At 35.2% G+C, this 15,045-nt stretch overlaps 1 protein-coding gene across 1 annotated transcript; it reads right to left on the bottom strand.

Annotated features, from left to right (window-relative positions):
* Positions 1-6,876: 6,876 nt before the first annotated feature.
* Positions 6,877-9,541, bottom strand: LOC104099696 (3-ketoacyl-CoA synthase 6-like). The gene is made up of 4 exons (XM_009606764.3): positions 9,223-9,541; positions 8,109-8,511; positions 7,351-7,502; positions 6,877-7,256 (listed from the first exon to the last, which is right to left on the bottom strand). Exons 1-4 carry the CDS (start codon positions 9,539-9,541, stop codon positions 7,099-7,101), a joined length of 1,032 nt encoding a protein of 343 aa, XP_009605059.1. The 3' UTR covers positions 6,877-7,098.
* Positions 9,542-15,045: the final 5,504 nt, after the last annotated feature.

The raw sequence follows: 15,045 nt of genomic DNA, 5'->3' as shown, positions 1-15,045 counted from the left end.
CATGAAGCGGCGCAAGCAGCAAAGCCAGAAAATACATGCTATAAATGTGGAGGAAAAGGGCACTGGTCACATACATGTCGTACGTTAAAATACCTGGTTGAGCTGTATCAAGCCTCCCTGAAGAAGACAGAGAAAAATGCTGAAACAAATTTTATTTCTGAAGATAAATTAGACTTCATGCATTTGGATATAGCTGATTATTTTGCACTTCGAGAAGGAGAAACAAGTCATGTGATCGGTAGTAAATCTGTAGAAATGTAAATATTTTAATTTTTGTTGTTTGTAATAGATAGTATGGTTATGTAATTGTTGTACATAAATAAAAGTTATGCTTTGATAATAATGTTTACTATCATATTTTTTTTATGTCATTTTGAAGAATATGGATAATCCTCAAATTATGTTTGGATCAAAGAGCAATCATGAAGATATTTGTGTAATTGATAGTGGAACAACTCATGCCATATTCAAAGATCAGAAATACTTTTCTTATTTGCATAAGGAAAAAGCGAATGATTCTACAATTTATGGTAATATAAGCTTGATTGAAGGATCCGGAAGAGCTACTGTATTTCTATCAAAGGGAACAAAACTTATTATTGACAATGCATTATTCTCCTCTAAGTCCCGAAGAAACTTGTTGAGTTTTGTAGATATCCGCCGAAATGGGTATCATTTTGAGACAATAGATGAAATGAACGTGGAATATCTTTGTATTACAAAAAATATTTCTGGCCAGAAATGCATTGTAGAAAAGTTACCAACTTTATCTTCTGGTTTATACTATTCAAAGATTAGTACAGTTGAAGCACACTCTATCGTAAACCAGAAGTTTACTGATTCATATACTTTTGTGCTTTGGCATGGCTGTTTGGGCCATCCTAGATCAATAATGATGAGACGAATTATTAAAAATTCGAGTGGGCACCCATTAAAGAACCTGAAGATTCTTACAAATGATGAATTAGTGATGCTTGCTATCAAGGCAAAATGATTACTAAACCATCACCAATGAAGGTTGGCATTAAGTCCTCTGCCTTTTTAGAACGTATACATAGGGATATATGTGGACCTATTCACCCGCCAAGTGGTCTGTTTAGATATTTTATGGTCCTAATAGATACATCTTCAAGATGGTCTCATGTGTGCCTACTATCATCTCGCAACCTGGCGTTTGCAAAGTTATTAGCCCAAATAATTCGATTAAGAGAACAATTCCCAGATTATCCTATAAAGGCTATTCGCCTTGATAATGTTGGAGAATTCTCATCTCAAACTTTTGATAATTACTGTCTATCAGTTGGGATAAAAGTTGAACATCCTGTAGCTTATGTTCATACTCAAAATGGCCTTGCAGAGTCATTTATTAAACGACTGCAATTGATAACAAGACCACTACTTATGAAAACAAAATTTTTCACTACTGTTTGGGGCCATGCTATCTTGCACGCATCATCATTTATCCGTCTCAGACCAACACATTATAATAAATATTCTCCGTCACAATTAGTTTTTGGTCATGAACCAAATATTGCCCATCTACGAATTTTTGGATGTGCTGTATATGTGCCAGTAGCACCACCACATCGCAGTAAGATGCCCCCCCAAAGAAGGTTATAAATATATATTGAGTTTGAATCACCCTCTATTATTCGCTATCTTGAACCGTTGACGAGAGATTTATTTACTGCTCGATTTGCAGATCGTCGAATTGATGAAACAAATTTCCCACAATTAGGGGGAGAGAAAAAGTAAATCAAAAAAGAAATTGTGTGGAAAGTTTCATCATTATCTCACTTTGATCCACGTACCCCTATATATAATCAGGAGGTCCAGAAGATCATCCATTTACAGAATATAGCAAATCAAATGCCAGGCGCATTTACTGATTTGAAAAGGATAACTAAATCACATATCCATGCAGAGAATGTGCCTATCAGAATTGATGTCCCAGCAGGACCATCTACTAGCATGAGAGCTAGTGAACCTAAAGCATGCCTGAAGCGTGGTAGGCCTTTGGGTTCTAAGGATCGAAATCCTAGAAAAAGAAAATCGATAAATGATCAAACTGATATTATGAATGGATCTCCTGAAGAGACCCAAGATCTGCTTAGTTCTGAGATTCATGAAGAAATGAATGAACCCGAGACTCAAGTGAGTGAGAAACTTTTAATAAGTTCTACTGGTGATGAGATTAATTTAAATTGATCTGAAATAGTGGTGGATAATATTTTTACATATAATGTTGCACTTAACATTATGCAAGATATTGAGAATCTTGAACCCCGATCTGTCGAAGAATGTCAACAAAGATCTTATTGGCCAAAATGGCAAGAGTTAATTCAATCGGAATTGAAGTCACTTGCTAAAAGAGAGGTCTATGGACCAATAGTCCAAACACCTGCTGGTATAAAGCCACTTGGTCATAAATGGGTTTTTGTGCGAAAAATGAATGATAAAAATAAAATTGAAAGATACAAGGCTCGCCTTGTTGCACAAGGATTCTCACAACGACCTGGAGTCGATTATGAAGAAACATATTCACCGGTTATGGATGCCATAACATTTCGATATCTCATCAGTTTAGCCTTACATGAAAGGCTTGAAATACATCTAATGGATGTGGTTACAACTTATCTGTACGGATCACTTGATAATGAAATTTACATGAAAATTCCTGAAGGATTTAAAATGCCTGAAGCATATTCAAAATCTCGGAAAATGTACTCAATCAGATTACAAAGATCTTTGTACGGTTTAAAACAATCTGGGCGCATGTGGTATAATCGCCTCAGTGAATATTTGCTGAAAGAGGGTTACATAAATGATGTTATTTGTCCATGTATTTTTATAAAGAAAATGGCTTCAGAATTTGTTATACTTGCTATTTATGTTGATGACATAAATCTTGTTGGAACTCCAGAAGAGCTCCAAAAGGCTATTGAATATCTTAAGAAAGACTTTGAGATGAAAGATCTTGGAAAGACAAAATTTTATCTTGGTCTGCAAATTGAACATTTAGCACACGGGATCTTTATCCATCAATCTGCCTATACAGAAAATGTGTTAAAACGCTTTTACATGGACAACCATTGGTGTACTCTTGATATGGGTTTGTTTTATGCTAACAAAGATAGTGCAGATCTTGTTGGTTATGCAAATGCAGGTTATTTATCTGATCCCCATAAAGCTAGATCTCAAACCAGATACGTATTTACATGTGGAGGTACTATCATATCATGGCGCTCCACAAAGAAATATATTGTTGCTACTTCTTCAAATCATGCTGAAATAATAGCTATTCATGAAGCAAGTAGGGAATGCATATGTTTGAGATCAATAATTCATTTTATTCAAGAGAAATGTGGTTTGGAATGTGATAAAAGACCTATAATTTTATACGAAGACAATGTTGCATGCATAGCCCAATTGAAGGGAGGATATATAAACGGAGATAGAACGAAGAACATTTCACCAAAATTATTCTACACACACGATCTTCAGAAAAATGGTGACATTGATGTGCAACAAATCCGTTCAACTGACAATCCGATAGATTTATTCACTTAATCTTTACCAACTTCAACTTTTGAGAAAATGATGTACAAGATTGGAATGCAGAGACTTAAATATTTGAAACAAGGTTTTCATCAGGGGGAGTAAAATATGCGATGTACTCTTTTTTCCTTACTAAGATTTTTTCCCACAGGGTTTTCCTTATAAGGTTTTTAATGAGGCAGCTATCAATGCGTATTACTAAATATGTGTACTTATTTTCCTTCACTAGGATTTTTTCTTATAGAGTTTTTTCCTAGTAAGGTTTTAATGAGACACATTATATTTTAATGAACATCCAAGGGGGAGTGTTATGAAATTAATTATATTATTGATGTCCATTTATTACTCCGCTATAGATTAATCTTCCTGAAGAAGATTATCCATTTAGTACTCTGTTAAAATTTATCTACAAGTAGCTAATGCAGGCAGGTTGCAAGCAGCTTAATAAAATTATTTGCAATAACTTCTTATTAAACAGGCAGGTTGCAAGTAGCTCATGTAGACAACTTACAAGCAGCTAAAGAAAAGCCTTGCGGCTGCTTCCTGAAAAGCCTCGCAGCTGCTTCCTTTCTTCTATAAATAGAGGAGTTTTCAGTTCATTATGTACAGAAGTTTGAAGTCAGAATAATATATATCAGTTTCTCTCTATACTTGTCTTTACTTTACTGTCTTTATTTTATAACAAATTTTAACATTTCATACTTGTAGCATTATCATATATCAGGCAAAGCAAATCAAATAGTGCCTTGAATAGTGAACTTAATGAATGGACTGCTCTGCATTAGAATTTAAGTTGGGCCTTCAGACTTGTGCTTGTGGCCTAGATCCACCTTCACACAAAATGAGTTTAATGGCGAAGGGATATCGATTTTTGACAAAGTTAGCCCCTCGGCAAAAACTATAAACAACCGCCTAGTTCATAATTACACATTACAACTTGTAGCCAAAAACAAGTAAATTATGTTAACCAACATATATATTTGTGCCGCCCCGCCCTCCCTTGTCACCAAAGTCACAAAATTTTCTTGGATTCTTTCCTTTTCTTCCAATTTATCTCGTTCACTACAACTCTACCAAACTTTGCTATCGTATCTTCTTCTTTCTTGGAAACAAATCATTCACCCAAAAATAAAATTGTAATAAAAATCAATAATACAAACTCTCAGCACTTCTTTTCAGGCCAAAATTTTCTTTATTCCGTCACTTCCATTCTTATTTTATACAAAATTTCATCTCGCCTTACAAAATTGACCTGGTTCAAAATTCACCTGCTAAAGTAACGCTTATGATCTTGATAAGGGGGGTTTTATTCTCCTTAGTTTCTGCTAGTGTTTTAAAAGGCGTGGGCGTAAGGAGGACCATTTTACGTATGCCTCAACAAGGCGTAAGCCCCATATGTATTTATTTTTAATATTTTATAAAATAATATAATTAGAGTAAATATTTATAAACATGTAAAATTGCATAAAAATTGAAGAAAACTATAAATATATAAAATTACATATATATAAATGTGTTCCATCCCCACAAAAAACTAGTCAAAATAATCTATTATACGCTACTTAGAAGTATAAGTAACTTGAGTCGAAAAGAATAAAGTTTTCTACATGGAGGAACAAAAAGGATGACTAACCTGCAATTTGAACTTTGAACTTCCTGCTATGAAGGAGAATGAAGTTCTCTTTGTATTTGTAAAAACAAATAATTGAATATTCGTTACTTTTGGGAGATATTAGCAGACTAGTGGACAAGATAAGAAATTGGGAAAGATCATGAATTAGGGCTTCAATCAATAAAAAAAGGTCTTCACTTTTATATTTAATACATTTCAGTTCCTTTATAAAACTTTTGAGTAATTACCAAGCTGAATTTTGAGAATTTGTGTATTATATGAAGGGCTTATTCAACAAATTTTATTTTAATTTGAAAAAGTCTCTGAAGCTTACGCCTCACTAAACAAAACGCACCTCAAACTCCCGGGCGTACGCCCCGAATTACTAGACGTACGCCTCTTGAGACTTTCGCCCCACACCATCGCCTCAGGGCATTTTTGGTGCGCTTCGCCCTAGGGCTCGCCCAGAAAACCCCTTTTAAAACACTAATTTTTGCCGCCAGAAAGGATCCTAGAAATCGTTTTCCTTGTAACCTCTTTCTTTTATGTGTATAATGTATTATTAAGGAGCAATTGTAGTTTGGTTTAGAACAAACATCTAGTATACAATTTTAAATAATTTAATTTTTGGCCCACCATTAGTATATATTTACATTAATATTTATTTATTTCTTTCGGTGAAAATAGATTTGAATATTGGTATATTATAAAATATATACAAAATAGATTGTCACTATGCAAAAATTATACAAAATAGATTGTCACTATACAATTTATATACAATAGACTGTCATTATACAAAATAGACTGTCATTATACAAAAATATACTAAATAGACTGTCACTATACAAAATATATACAAAATAGATTGTCACTATAAAAAAATAGACTAAATAGACTGTCACTATACAATTTATATACGATAAGTTGTCACTATACAAAATAAACTGTCACTATACAAAATATATACAAAATAGATATTTCGGGTCTATTAAATGTAATATGTTTGGGCTGGAGGGATATTTTGTGTCAATGAAAAAAACATAGGCTATTAAAATTTTGAGTGGCTATAGAATCATTTTCTCAAAAAGAAACTTGGTCCAAGACGGATCAGGATTTGAAGTTTATAAGTTATTTTGCTTTAACCTTAAGTTAATATACAATAACGATTGAGTTCATAATTAAATATTTAAGAATATTAAGTTATAATTCATATTTCTCATAAAAATTACGTAAAAAATTCATGAGATTTGTAGTTTTGCACACCCCAATTAACCTACCCCTAATTTTTAAATTATTTAATTTGGGTCCAAACTTCAAGCCAAAAAAGTCTGAACCCATCATGCGGGCAAAAAGTTTGAAGTTGTGGCCTTGACAAGGCCAAACTTGTAAGGCTACAACTTCGGGCCTAAAACGTCCTAAGTTTAGCCTTGTCAAGATCATTTTTTAAACCAAAATGTTTGAAGTTGTGGACTTGGCAAGGCCACAACTTTAGTACAAAAAGTTTTGACGCGAATTTTTCTTCAGCTAAATAATGTCTAAAATTATTTGAAAAGTGGGAAAACTTATAATTTTTTTTTTACAGAGTAGGTATAACTTTAATGAGGCCCCCGAAATTGATTATCTTTGCATTTACTTCCAAAAATACTGAATTCAATTGAACCCATTATTCACACACTACATGCGCTACTGCCAACATAGTTACATTGCCACAATATTATTTCACATTCATGAAAAACACACACTCTCCTTTGCAACATATAATTTTATAAACTTATGAAAATAAAGGAAAACGACATGCTTGCAAAGAAAACACACTTGAAAATTCCTCAATTCCATAGACTCTTCTCCTTCTCCATTTTTCATTTTTGGTTGAGGGAAGAAAAGAGGGAATTAATTAACTTAATGCATTGATTAAAGTTTAAAGACTAGAGCTTAACAACATCTGGAATATCAACAGGATATCTGTCAATGCAATCAGCCCATGGATTATGAGTTACTGGGGTCTTAATTGTTCTATTACATTTCCAAACCGCACTGTTACACTTGAATCCACTTCCAAATGCAATCTGCCAAATTCTGTCACCTATTGATTCGAGACATAACATAATTAAGTCATTGAAATCGTCTTTTTTTTTTAATACTAACAGTTTAAACTTTTAAATGATAATGATCGTTACCTTTCTTCATTCTCCCCTTCGCCTCAATGTAACTCATCTCATACCATAGCGATGACGATGATGTGTTCCCGAATCGATACAGCGTCATCCTTGAAGCCTCCACATGCTCCGCCGATAGCTGCAGACTATTCTGCAGCTCATCTATCACCGCCCTGTTGGGATAAATATAATTTATTTATCCCAAGTACATGAATTTATTGAGTTCACGTATTAGGAAAAATTGACGTAGCTAGAACGTATTATATATTAAATTAATATATATATTTTTTCCGTTCACTTTTATTTGTCTATTATACTAAATTTTTTCACTTTTACTTTTTAATTTTAGCAAATCAAGGAAAAAGTAATTGTTTTTAATATTTTACCCTTATCATTAACTACTCATTCCTAAATCATTTGCTAAAACTTTGTAAAATGCTATTAATATTATGGGTATTATGGTAAAATATGTACTTCATTTATTATTTCTTCAAAGGATTACAAAGTTCATTGTGGACAATTAAAATTGAATAGAGAGAGTACTATAATATGTGTATATTATATTCTCTACATTTCAATTTATTTTGCGGAATTTCGAAAGTCACACTAGTTTGTTTTTTAACCATGATTTTTAAAGGTTTTTTAAATGTTTTAATTCTTTAATTATTGTAACCAGTAGTACTTTTTACCTAGTTTTTAAATATATAAATTTTATTTAAAAATAAATAAAGATTCTATACTCGAATTTATGGTCAAAATTAAAAAGTAAAGAAGAATACCTTCCTCCGGCGTGTATGCAGAAATGCTCAAATGCTAGTTTAAAGTCCGGAATGTATGGTTTCGAATTTTTCTTGAAAATTTTTCGGCGAATGAGTGTCAGAACGAAGAGAAGTTGCTCTGAAGCAGGCAAAACAAGGGGTCCAATTGTAGTAATATTAGACTTCAATGCTTCTCCTGCAACTTGCATTAGATCTATACACAAATTTATACCAACTTTTCCTTCTAGATCTTCTTGTTGTTGTACACATTTAAAAGATTTATCATCTGCTCCTTTGTGTGTTCTTACAACATGTACTAGACGGTATTTTGCACGCCTTTGATCCGATTTTCTGTTAGATAAAAGAATGGCAGCTCCTCCCATTCTGAACAAGCAATTAGGTAGCAACATTGATCTCTCCTTACCTAAATTAACAAAAGGTGAAACAACTTTTATGTATCATGAAAAAACTTACAATAATCAATATTTTCACTATTCCTCCTACTACAGGACGCTTACGTTTAACCTCAATATTAAACCCTACTTGTGTTACTGAGTAGTTTTTGAATATTAAACGAACCTCTCCAAAGGTAATTATAATGTGGTTGATTTTCCTCTTTTGCGGTCACTTTTACTTTCTCGAAATTCAACTAATTAATCCACACTTTTCATTTCCCTTCTCCTCGTTACTGTAAAAATGTTAAATTTCTTTTTCTTTCCACTGACATAGATGATTTCCCCTAAGGCATCAATGGACGAATGCCTTTGTATGTTGTCACAGTTCAGCGAAACTGTCACATACAATGACATCCCATATAATGCGTTTATCAATAAGAGGTATACAGTCAGATCTTTCTATAACATCATCCCTATATAACAACATTTCACTATAAAAGTCAAGCTTTTCCGGAATCAATTTTTATATTCTGTTATAATATATGTTCACTATAACAACACTTCGCTATAACATCCAAAAATATTCGGAACAAACGAGACTGTTATAGAGAGATTTGACTATATAACCTTTCCATCAAATTATTAAAATTTAACAATTTCAAAATAATATGATCTTTTCTCTCAACAGTTAGTGTTGTATTATTGTAATAAATTTTAATTCTTAAAAGAGATCTCTTTACCTAGATAGCTATTCGGGGTGATAATCTCGGTGCTAATGACCACAGCATTTGAATTAGGGTAGTGTTGAAGAAGATCACGAGCTAAATCAATGGATATGACTCCTGCACTGCATCCCATTCCAGATAAATTAAAACTCTTTATATTACTCCTAAGCTTGTACTTATTAATCACCATAACTGAAAGGGAAGGAGTTGGCGAAAAGAGGCTACAATTTACAATAAGAATATCAATATCTTTAGGGTTTAATCCCGTTTTTTCCAAAAGCGAATCCATGACGGAAAAAATAGTAATTTCAGCTTCTTCTCTAGCCAAAACCATTGAATTTCGAATTTAATTTTTAAATTTTTTAGATTTTGACTTGGATATTGGATTTAGTACTTTAGATTTGTGGATATCTATAAATTCGAAATTTTAATACTTTATAATTAGTCCATTATCCATATGCCAATAGTAATAAGTCAAATACCCCACCTATTAGACATTATCTCATATTATATTTAATACTAATTACGAAGTTACTATCAGAATACTTTTTATTTGGACATAGTTTTATTATTGCTACTTCTTATCGGCCTTATTAATGTCTTTGTTGTATTTAATTGACAATTTCATTACTTGAATACTTTATTTGAATGATTACAATGAGAATGATGAACTTTTTAGGTAATTCAATATAAATATTTTACTAGGATATTCATTTTTGCAAGAAGAAGAAACATCTAAACTTATAAGCTTAAAATCGAAAATCTGAAATATCCAAATCGAACTTAAAAAATGCGATCCATTCTTATTTGGATTGGATTTCGATTGTCATTTATTTAATCCGAAATCGAATATCCAAACTAAAATTTCATATTCAATTCGAACTGCCCAAACGCCCACCCCTAACTAGGTGAGGTTATGATGGTCATGCTCAATGAGTTGGGGCGAACACAATAGTTTTTACTTTTCGTAAATTAAATATATAAAAACTACTAAAATTATTCTTAAGATCACTAATTTGGCATTTGGTTTAAATTTTGAAATAAATTACTCTTTGAAAAATGTTTAAGTTTTACAAAAAGAAAAAAACATGCATTTTCAACTATGGCATGAAAGAAACTAAAAAAAAATCTTTCTTGACGTTTGGCTGAAAAAGGTTTTTTTTTTGCAAAAATGTTCTTAAAAAGAATCAAAAACTCTTTCGCAGTGTTTACCAAACGCCATTTTAATTAACGGTCGTAAGAGTTTTACACTACAGGCGACAGCTCATCTTTTTTTCTCATAATAAAAAATCAACTATTAATAAACAACGGCACGTTGAATAATGCAAATGGCTACTATAGGGTGATAGCAGCTTGGTCCAACTTTCCCGTTAAGTTGTTAAAATAGCACGGGTTAATCAATTTTCGGACTAGTAATTGAAAAATAACTAACATTTGATAAGTTATTGAAAAATAGCACTATTTTGCTGCAACACGGAAAGTTCCAGTATAATATACTGAAGATTGGAGCATCCGTGTATGAACTTCCAACATATTATGTTGGAACTCCAGCACATTACGAAATTCCAGCATAAACATGTAAAAAAATTCGAAATTCAGCATATTATGCTGGAATATTTTTCGAATTTTGAATAGTGTTTATGTTCAAATTTATCTTTACATGAAAAAGGTTAAATTTCGATTACTTTTGAAACTCTGGCTATTTTCAATTACCACTTGTAAATCTGACTATTTTTGAATTTCACAAGCCAGACTCAGTAGTTAACCCAATGAAGAAGTTGTGGACTCATCTGAACTTAGTAACTTCGATTTAGACTCTGCATACGTGTTAAAAATTCAATTAAATAAGTGTAAAAAATTAATTTTGAGCCCATTATATTAAATGCGATATAATAGAATTACGAATTTAAGTCGATAAAATTTAAGTTATGAATCCACCCACGATCAGACTCACCTTAATTCCAGAAAAAATAATAAAAGTGAAGCTAGCTAATTACCGACGTACAGTTATAAATATAGCTGAAATTATATTGACGGTATTAATATTCTATACGTCCCTTTGGACAATAATACAAAGGGTCCCTAATTCAAAATGGACGTGAAACTGCTACACCTCGACCTTAATTAATTGAATAGTAACTGAATAGATAAGAAAGAGGGCAGGGGCAACTATTAAAACAAATCAGCATGAAATGAGCTGGAGATGGATACGTCTCCTTTCTTGTTAATTGTTATGTACGATATTTATTTTTTGTTTTTTACCTGATGATTCATACCTTGTGACCGACTAATTCTGGATTCGCGCTAAATTTTTTTATTTATCCGAAAAAAGGATAGAGTTGAATTTATACGTAGTTGTAAGGGTACGTGGTATAACTTGGCACAAATCAAAAAAGTAAGTTGAAATATATCAAATATTGACTGTAAAGAATGAAATACGAACAAATATTGAATAGAAAGGGATTTTACGAACAAGCAAGATGAATCACGGTATAAAGCTCACAAGAGGATAATCTCTACTGTATTTCTCTATGAATAGTAATATTTGAATATGAGAGTGTATGTATGCCTTAATGTTGGATCCCCTTACAGAAATAATGGCCATCCCTCTTATAGTGGAAGGATCCTACTTTAGATATAATTAAAAATACATAGTGGGGAACCTATGATGGATTAGCTTTTCCCTAATTTCCGCAGAGATTCTCTCCCTTAGTGCGGCTGTAACGGCTCTTGTCCTTTGGCTTGATCTTGATCAGACTTGGTTTTGGTTGGTTTCCAGATTTAGAGCCCGATATTGACTCGAGCTCGATATTGACTCGGGGCCCGGTATTGACTTGGGCTCGGTATTGGTCGGTCTCTGGCTCTCAAGTTTGATAACGCCGCTTTGCATCATAGTTCGATTTGGATTCGAGCTCGGTAATGACTTCGAGCTCGGTAACCTGGCTTCGGATCTCATACCCGATATTATGAAGATGACCTTCGGTCCATTATGTTCCAATCTTGACTAATCATACGAAGGTCGAAATCGATTTTGACCTTATACAGATAGTCCCCTCGTTTCTCGGGAAGAATGTGGCGAGAAAACATGATTTTCCAACGGTATGACTTGATACAAACTAACGTTTGCATCGAGCCCGGTCATGACGTACGCGATAGATGTACCGTCGGTTCAATTTACCAAGGCATTAAATGCGTGTCAGACGATGGTCGGCCATTGTTGACATTGAACCGTCATTGCCAACCCTATGAATAGCCCCTCTTTTTACTACTTTTTACTTTTACATCTTCAAATCTTCTAAGTTCCCTTTCGCATCTTCTGAGTTCTTCATCTGTAAATTTGTGATTTTCACTGCAAAATCCCTATTTATAATACCAAATCTTGTCATCTTCCTCTATCTTCAATCTTCAAGTCCCAATGGCAAAAACGTCAAAAACAGTTCCTCAAAAAGAAAAAGTTTCTTCTTCGCGGCCCGCCGATGATAAAACACTTGTGGAGCCACGACCTAAGGAGTGTGTTCCCGGGGTGTGTGTTCTTACCTCCGATTTTAAGATCGACAAAGCTTCGTCGGTCCCCGGTCGATGCAAGCCAGTATAGAGGTATATGTGCTCGATAACTGAAGTCCCTCTTAAACAGTTAAGGAAAGATTGCAACTAGGAGGACAAATAAATGATAATCCCGGCTCCCAAAGAAGATATTACTATTCATGTGAAAGGGTTTTTAAGTGTTTATACTTACCCTTTCACGTTGGGTCCACTCGACCCAGTTGTCATCGATTTTTGCCGCTAATACCAAATAGCCCTAGGCCAAATCCATCCTTCTTGTTGGCAAATCGTTATTCTGATCCGCTTCTTCGTGAACAAGGTCGAGAGGATGCCTTTCACCCTCGACTATCTCATTAGATTGCACAACCCCCGCCTCTATCGAGGTGGGTTAATAAAACTCCAGCGCCAGGATACCAAAGTGTTGTTCTCGAGCATAGACGAGGACAAGGATCGAGGCTGGATGGGCAGGTTTGTTCGAGTGAAGACTTCTGACTTAATCTCGGCCGAGAAGATGCTGTTTCCCGAGGAATGGAACATGAAGTGTAAGTATAATTTATACTGTTAGCTCCTATTATTTTGTTCCTTTGTTTCTTTCTCACCGATATCCTTTTCCGTGATGTAGCGGTTGCTTGGATGCCCAGTGCTATTCCTAACCTTAAGAGCTGGGTACGGGACCTGGCTTCGACCTTCACATATGCCGAGCGCTCGTGATGCAACTTATCAAAGGGCCGACGAGAGGCTAAAAGTTATGGTAAGCCTCTTTCCCATGTCTTCGATGATTCGAACAAAATGTCTTTCCTATACTTAACCGATTTTCTTGTGTGTAGGCCTGGGCAAAGATGCAGTCATGAGTCCCTTGTCTGGCGAGGAAGAGACTTCGGCCCCGGTTCGAAACCGACGAAGGATAACAAGAGAAAAAGGGCCTCTACTGCCGAGGATCCACAGCTTAAGACAAGGATGACTCGTAAGCCGAGGAAGAATATCATCTCTTTGACCGAAGAATCAGTTCAGCGTCTAAGGGATGAAGATGAAGAATAAGAAGAAAATGACGGGTCCATACTGGTGGCCCGAGTGAAGAAAACCATCGATGCCCCAAAAGCAGCTGGGTCAATGGCGGCTGATGAGGCTCCATCTCGAACTGAGGGGATATCGGAGAAAGACTCGGACAAAGTCCCCAAGTCGTTGGAGATCGAGGATGCCTCTCACCGAAGTCATCAATAGGTGGGTATATCAGAAGGGGCCGACCCTGAAGCTCTTCGAACTGAGAAGAATGCCCCAAGCGACTCGCTTGGGGCAATAGTAATCGGAGACTCTCCTACTCTCCCTTCTTTTTCCTAAGGGGAAATTCGGGAAGCCCGAGCTTTGGGGACCCTCGAGGTAGCCGGGGCCCATGAGAGTGAGGACCCCTTTCATGATTTATTTACCGGTATCGAGGATGCTTCCGGACTGAGTGACGAGTCGGGTTTTTTCTTCGAGGTTCAACGAGTCTTGAAACCCTTTGTTGATGTCATATTTTTCCATTTTCTGCCTAACTTTTTCTCTTTTTTTGTATAGGCTTTAACTCTTCATCAAGAGGAGTTTTCCAAGTCTCGGGTAGAGCTAAGCTGACGTGAGGCCGACTTCCGAGTGCTTTCGGATGAGAGAAATGCCCTCAGACTTCTTTGTGAGCAAAGAGAAGAGGAGACCAAAGACCTTCGAGTCGAGTTGGCCAAAGCTCACCAAGATCAGACCGATCTGACCGAGCAGGTAATGAAAATCTTAAAAACTCATGGGCTCGATTCGGTAACGGAGGCTAATATTCCGATCTCACAGCTGCAGCAGAACCTCGAGATGATTGTGCAGCTCCGTGAAGAGGTCGATATAATAAAGACAGAGACCTTGGGGTGGAAAGAAGGTATAAACCGCCTTGTTGTAGAAAAAGAGGTTGCTCGAGCCCAATTATCATCGGTCGAAAGTCAGTTTCAAGGCGTGAAGGAGAATGGCTCGGTTCAAGCAAGAAAAATAGAGGAGTTCGAGGCTTAGTTGGCTTCCGAACTTGCCAAGGCCAAATCTGAAGCCGAAAAAGGAAAGGCCGAAGTGGATGCATTCGTGGCCGTCTATCAAGCCGATGCTAAAGCTGCTCAAGTACAAGCGAGAGAGGATGCCGAGACCGCTCAAACTCGAGCACATTATGTTGCTGAACTTTCCAAATGCCAATCTCGTAGGGAAACCCTCGAGGAAATCCATGTTCGAGGTTTCGATCTTACCGAAGAGATAAAAAAGGCTAAAAAGCTTGAAGCCGATGCTGGAGCCCTG

This window comes from Nicotiana tomentosiformis, chromosome 10, assembly GCF_000390325.3.
Source record: "Nicotiana tomentosiformis chromosome 10, ASM39032v3, whole genome shotgun sequence".
NCBI classification, from domain to species: Eukaryota; Viridiplantae; Streptophyta; class Magnoliopsida; order Solanales; family Solanaceae; genus Nicotiana; species Nicotiana tomentosiformis.
The sequence above is the reverse complement of the archived record's forward strand: the minus strand, read 5'-3'. Positions and strand labels throughout refer to the sequence as shown.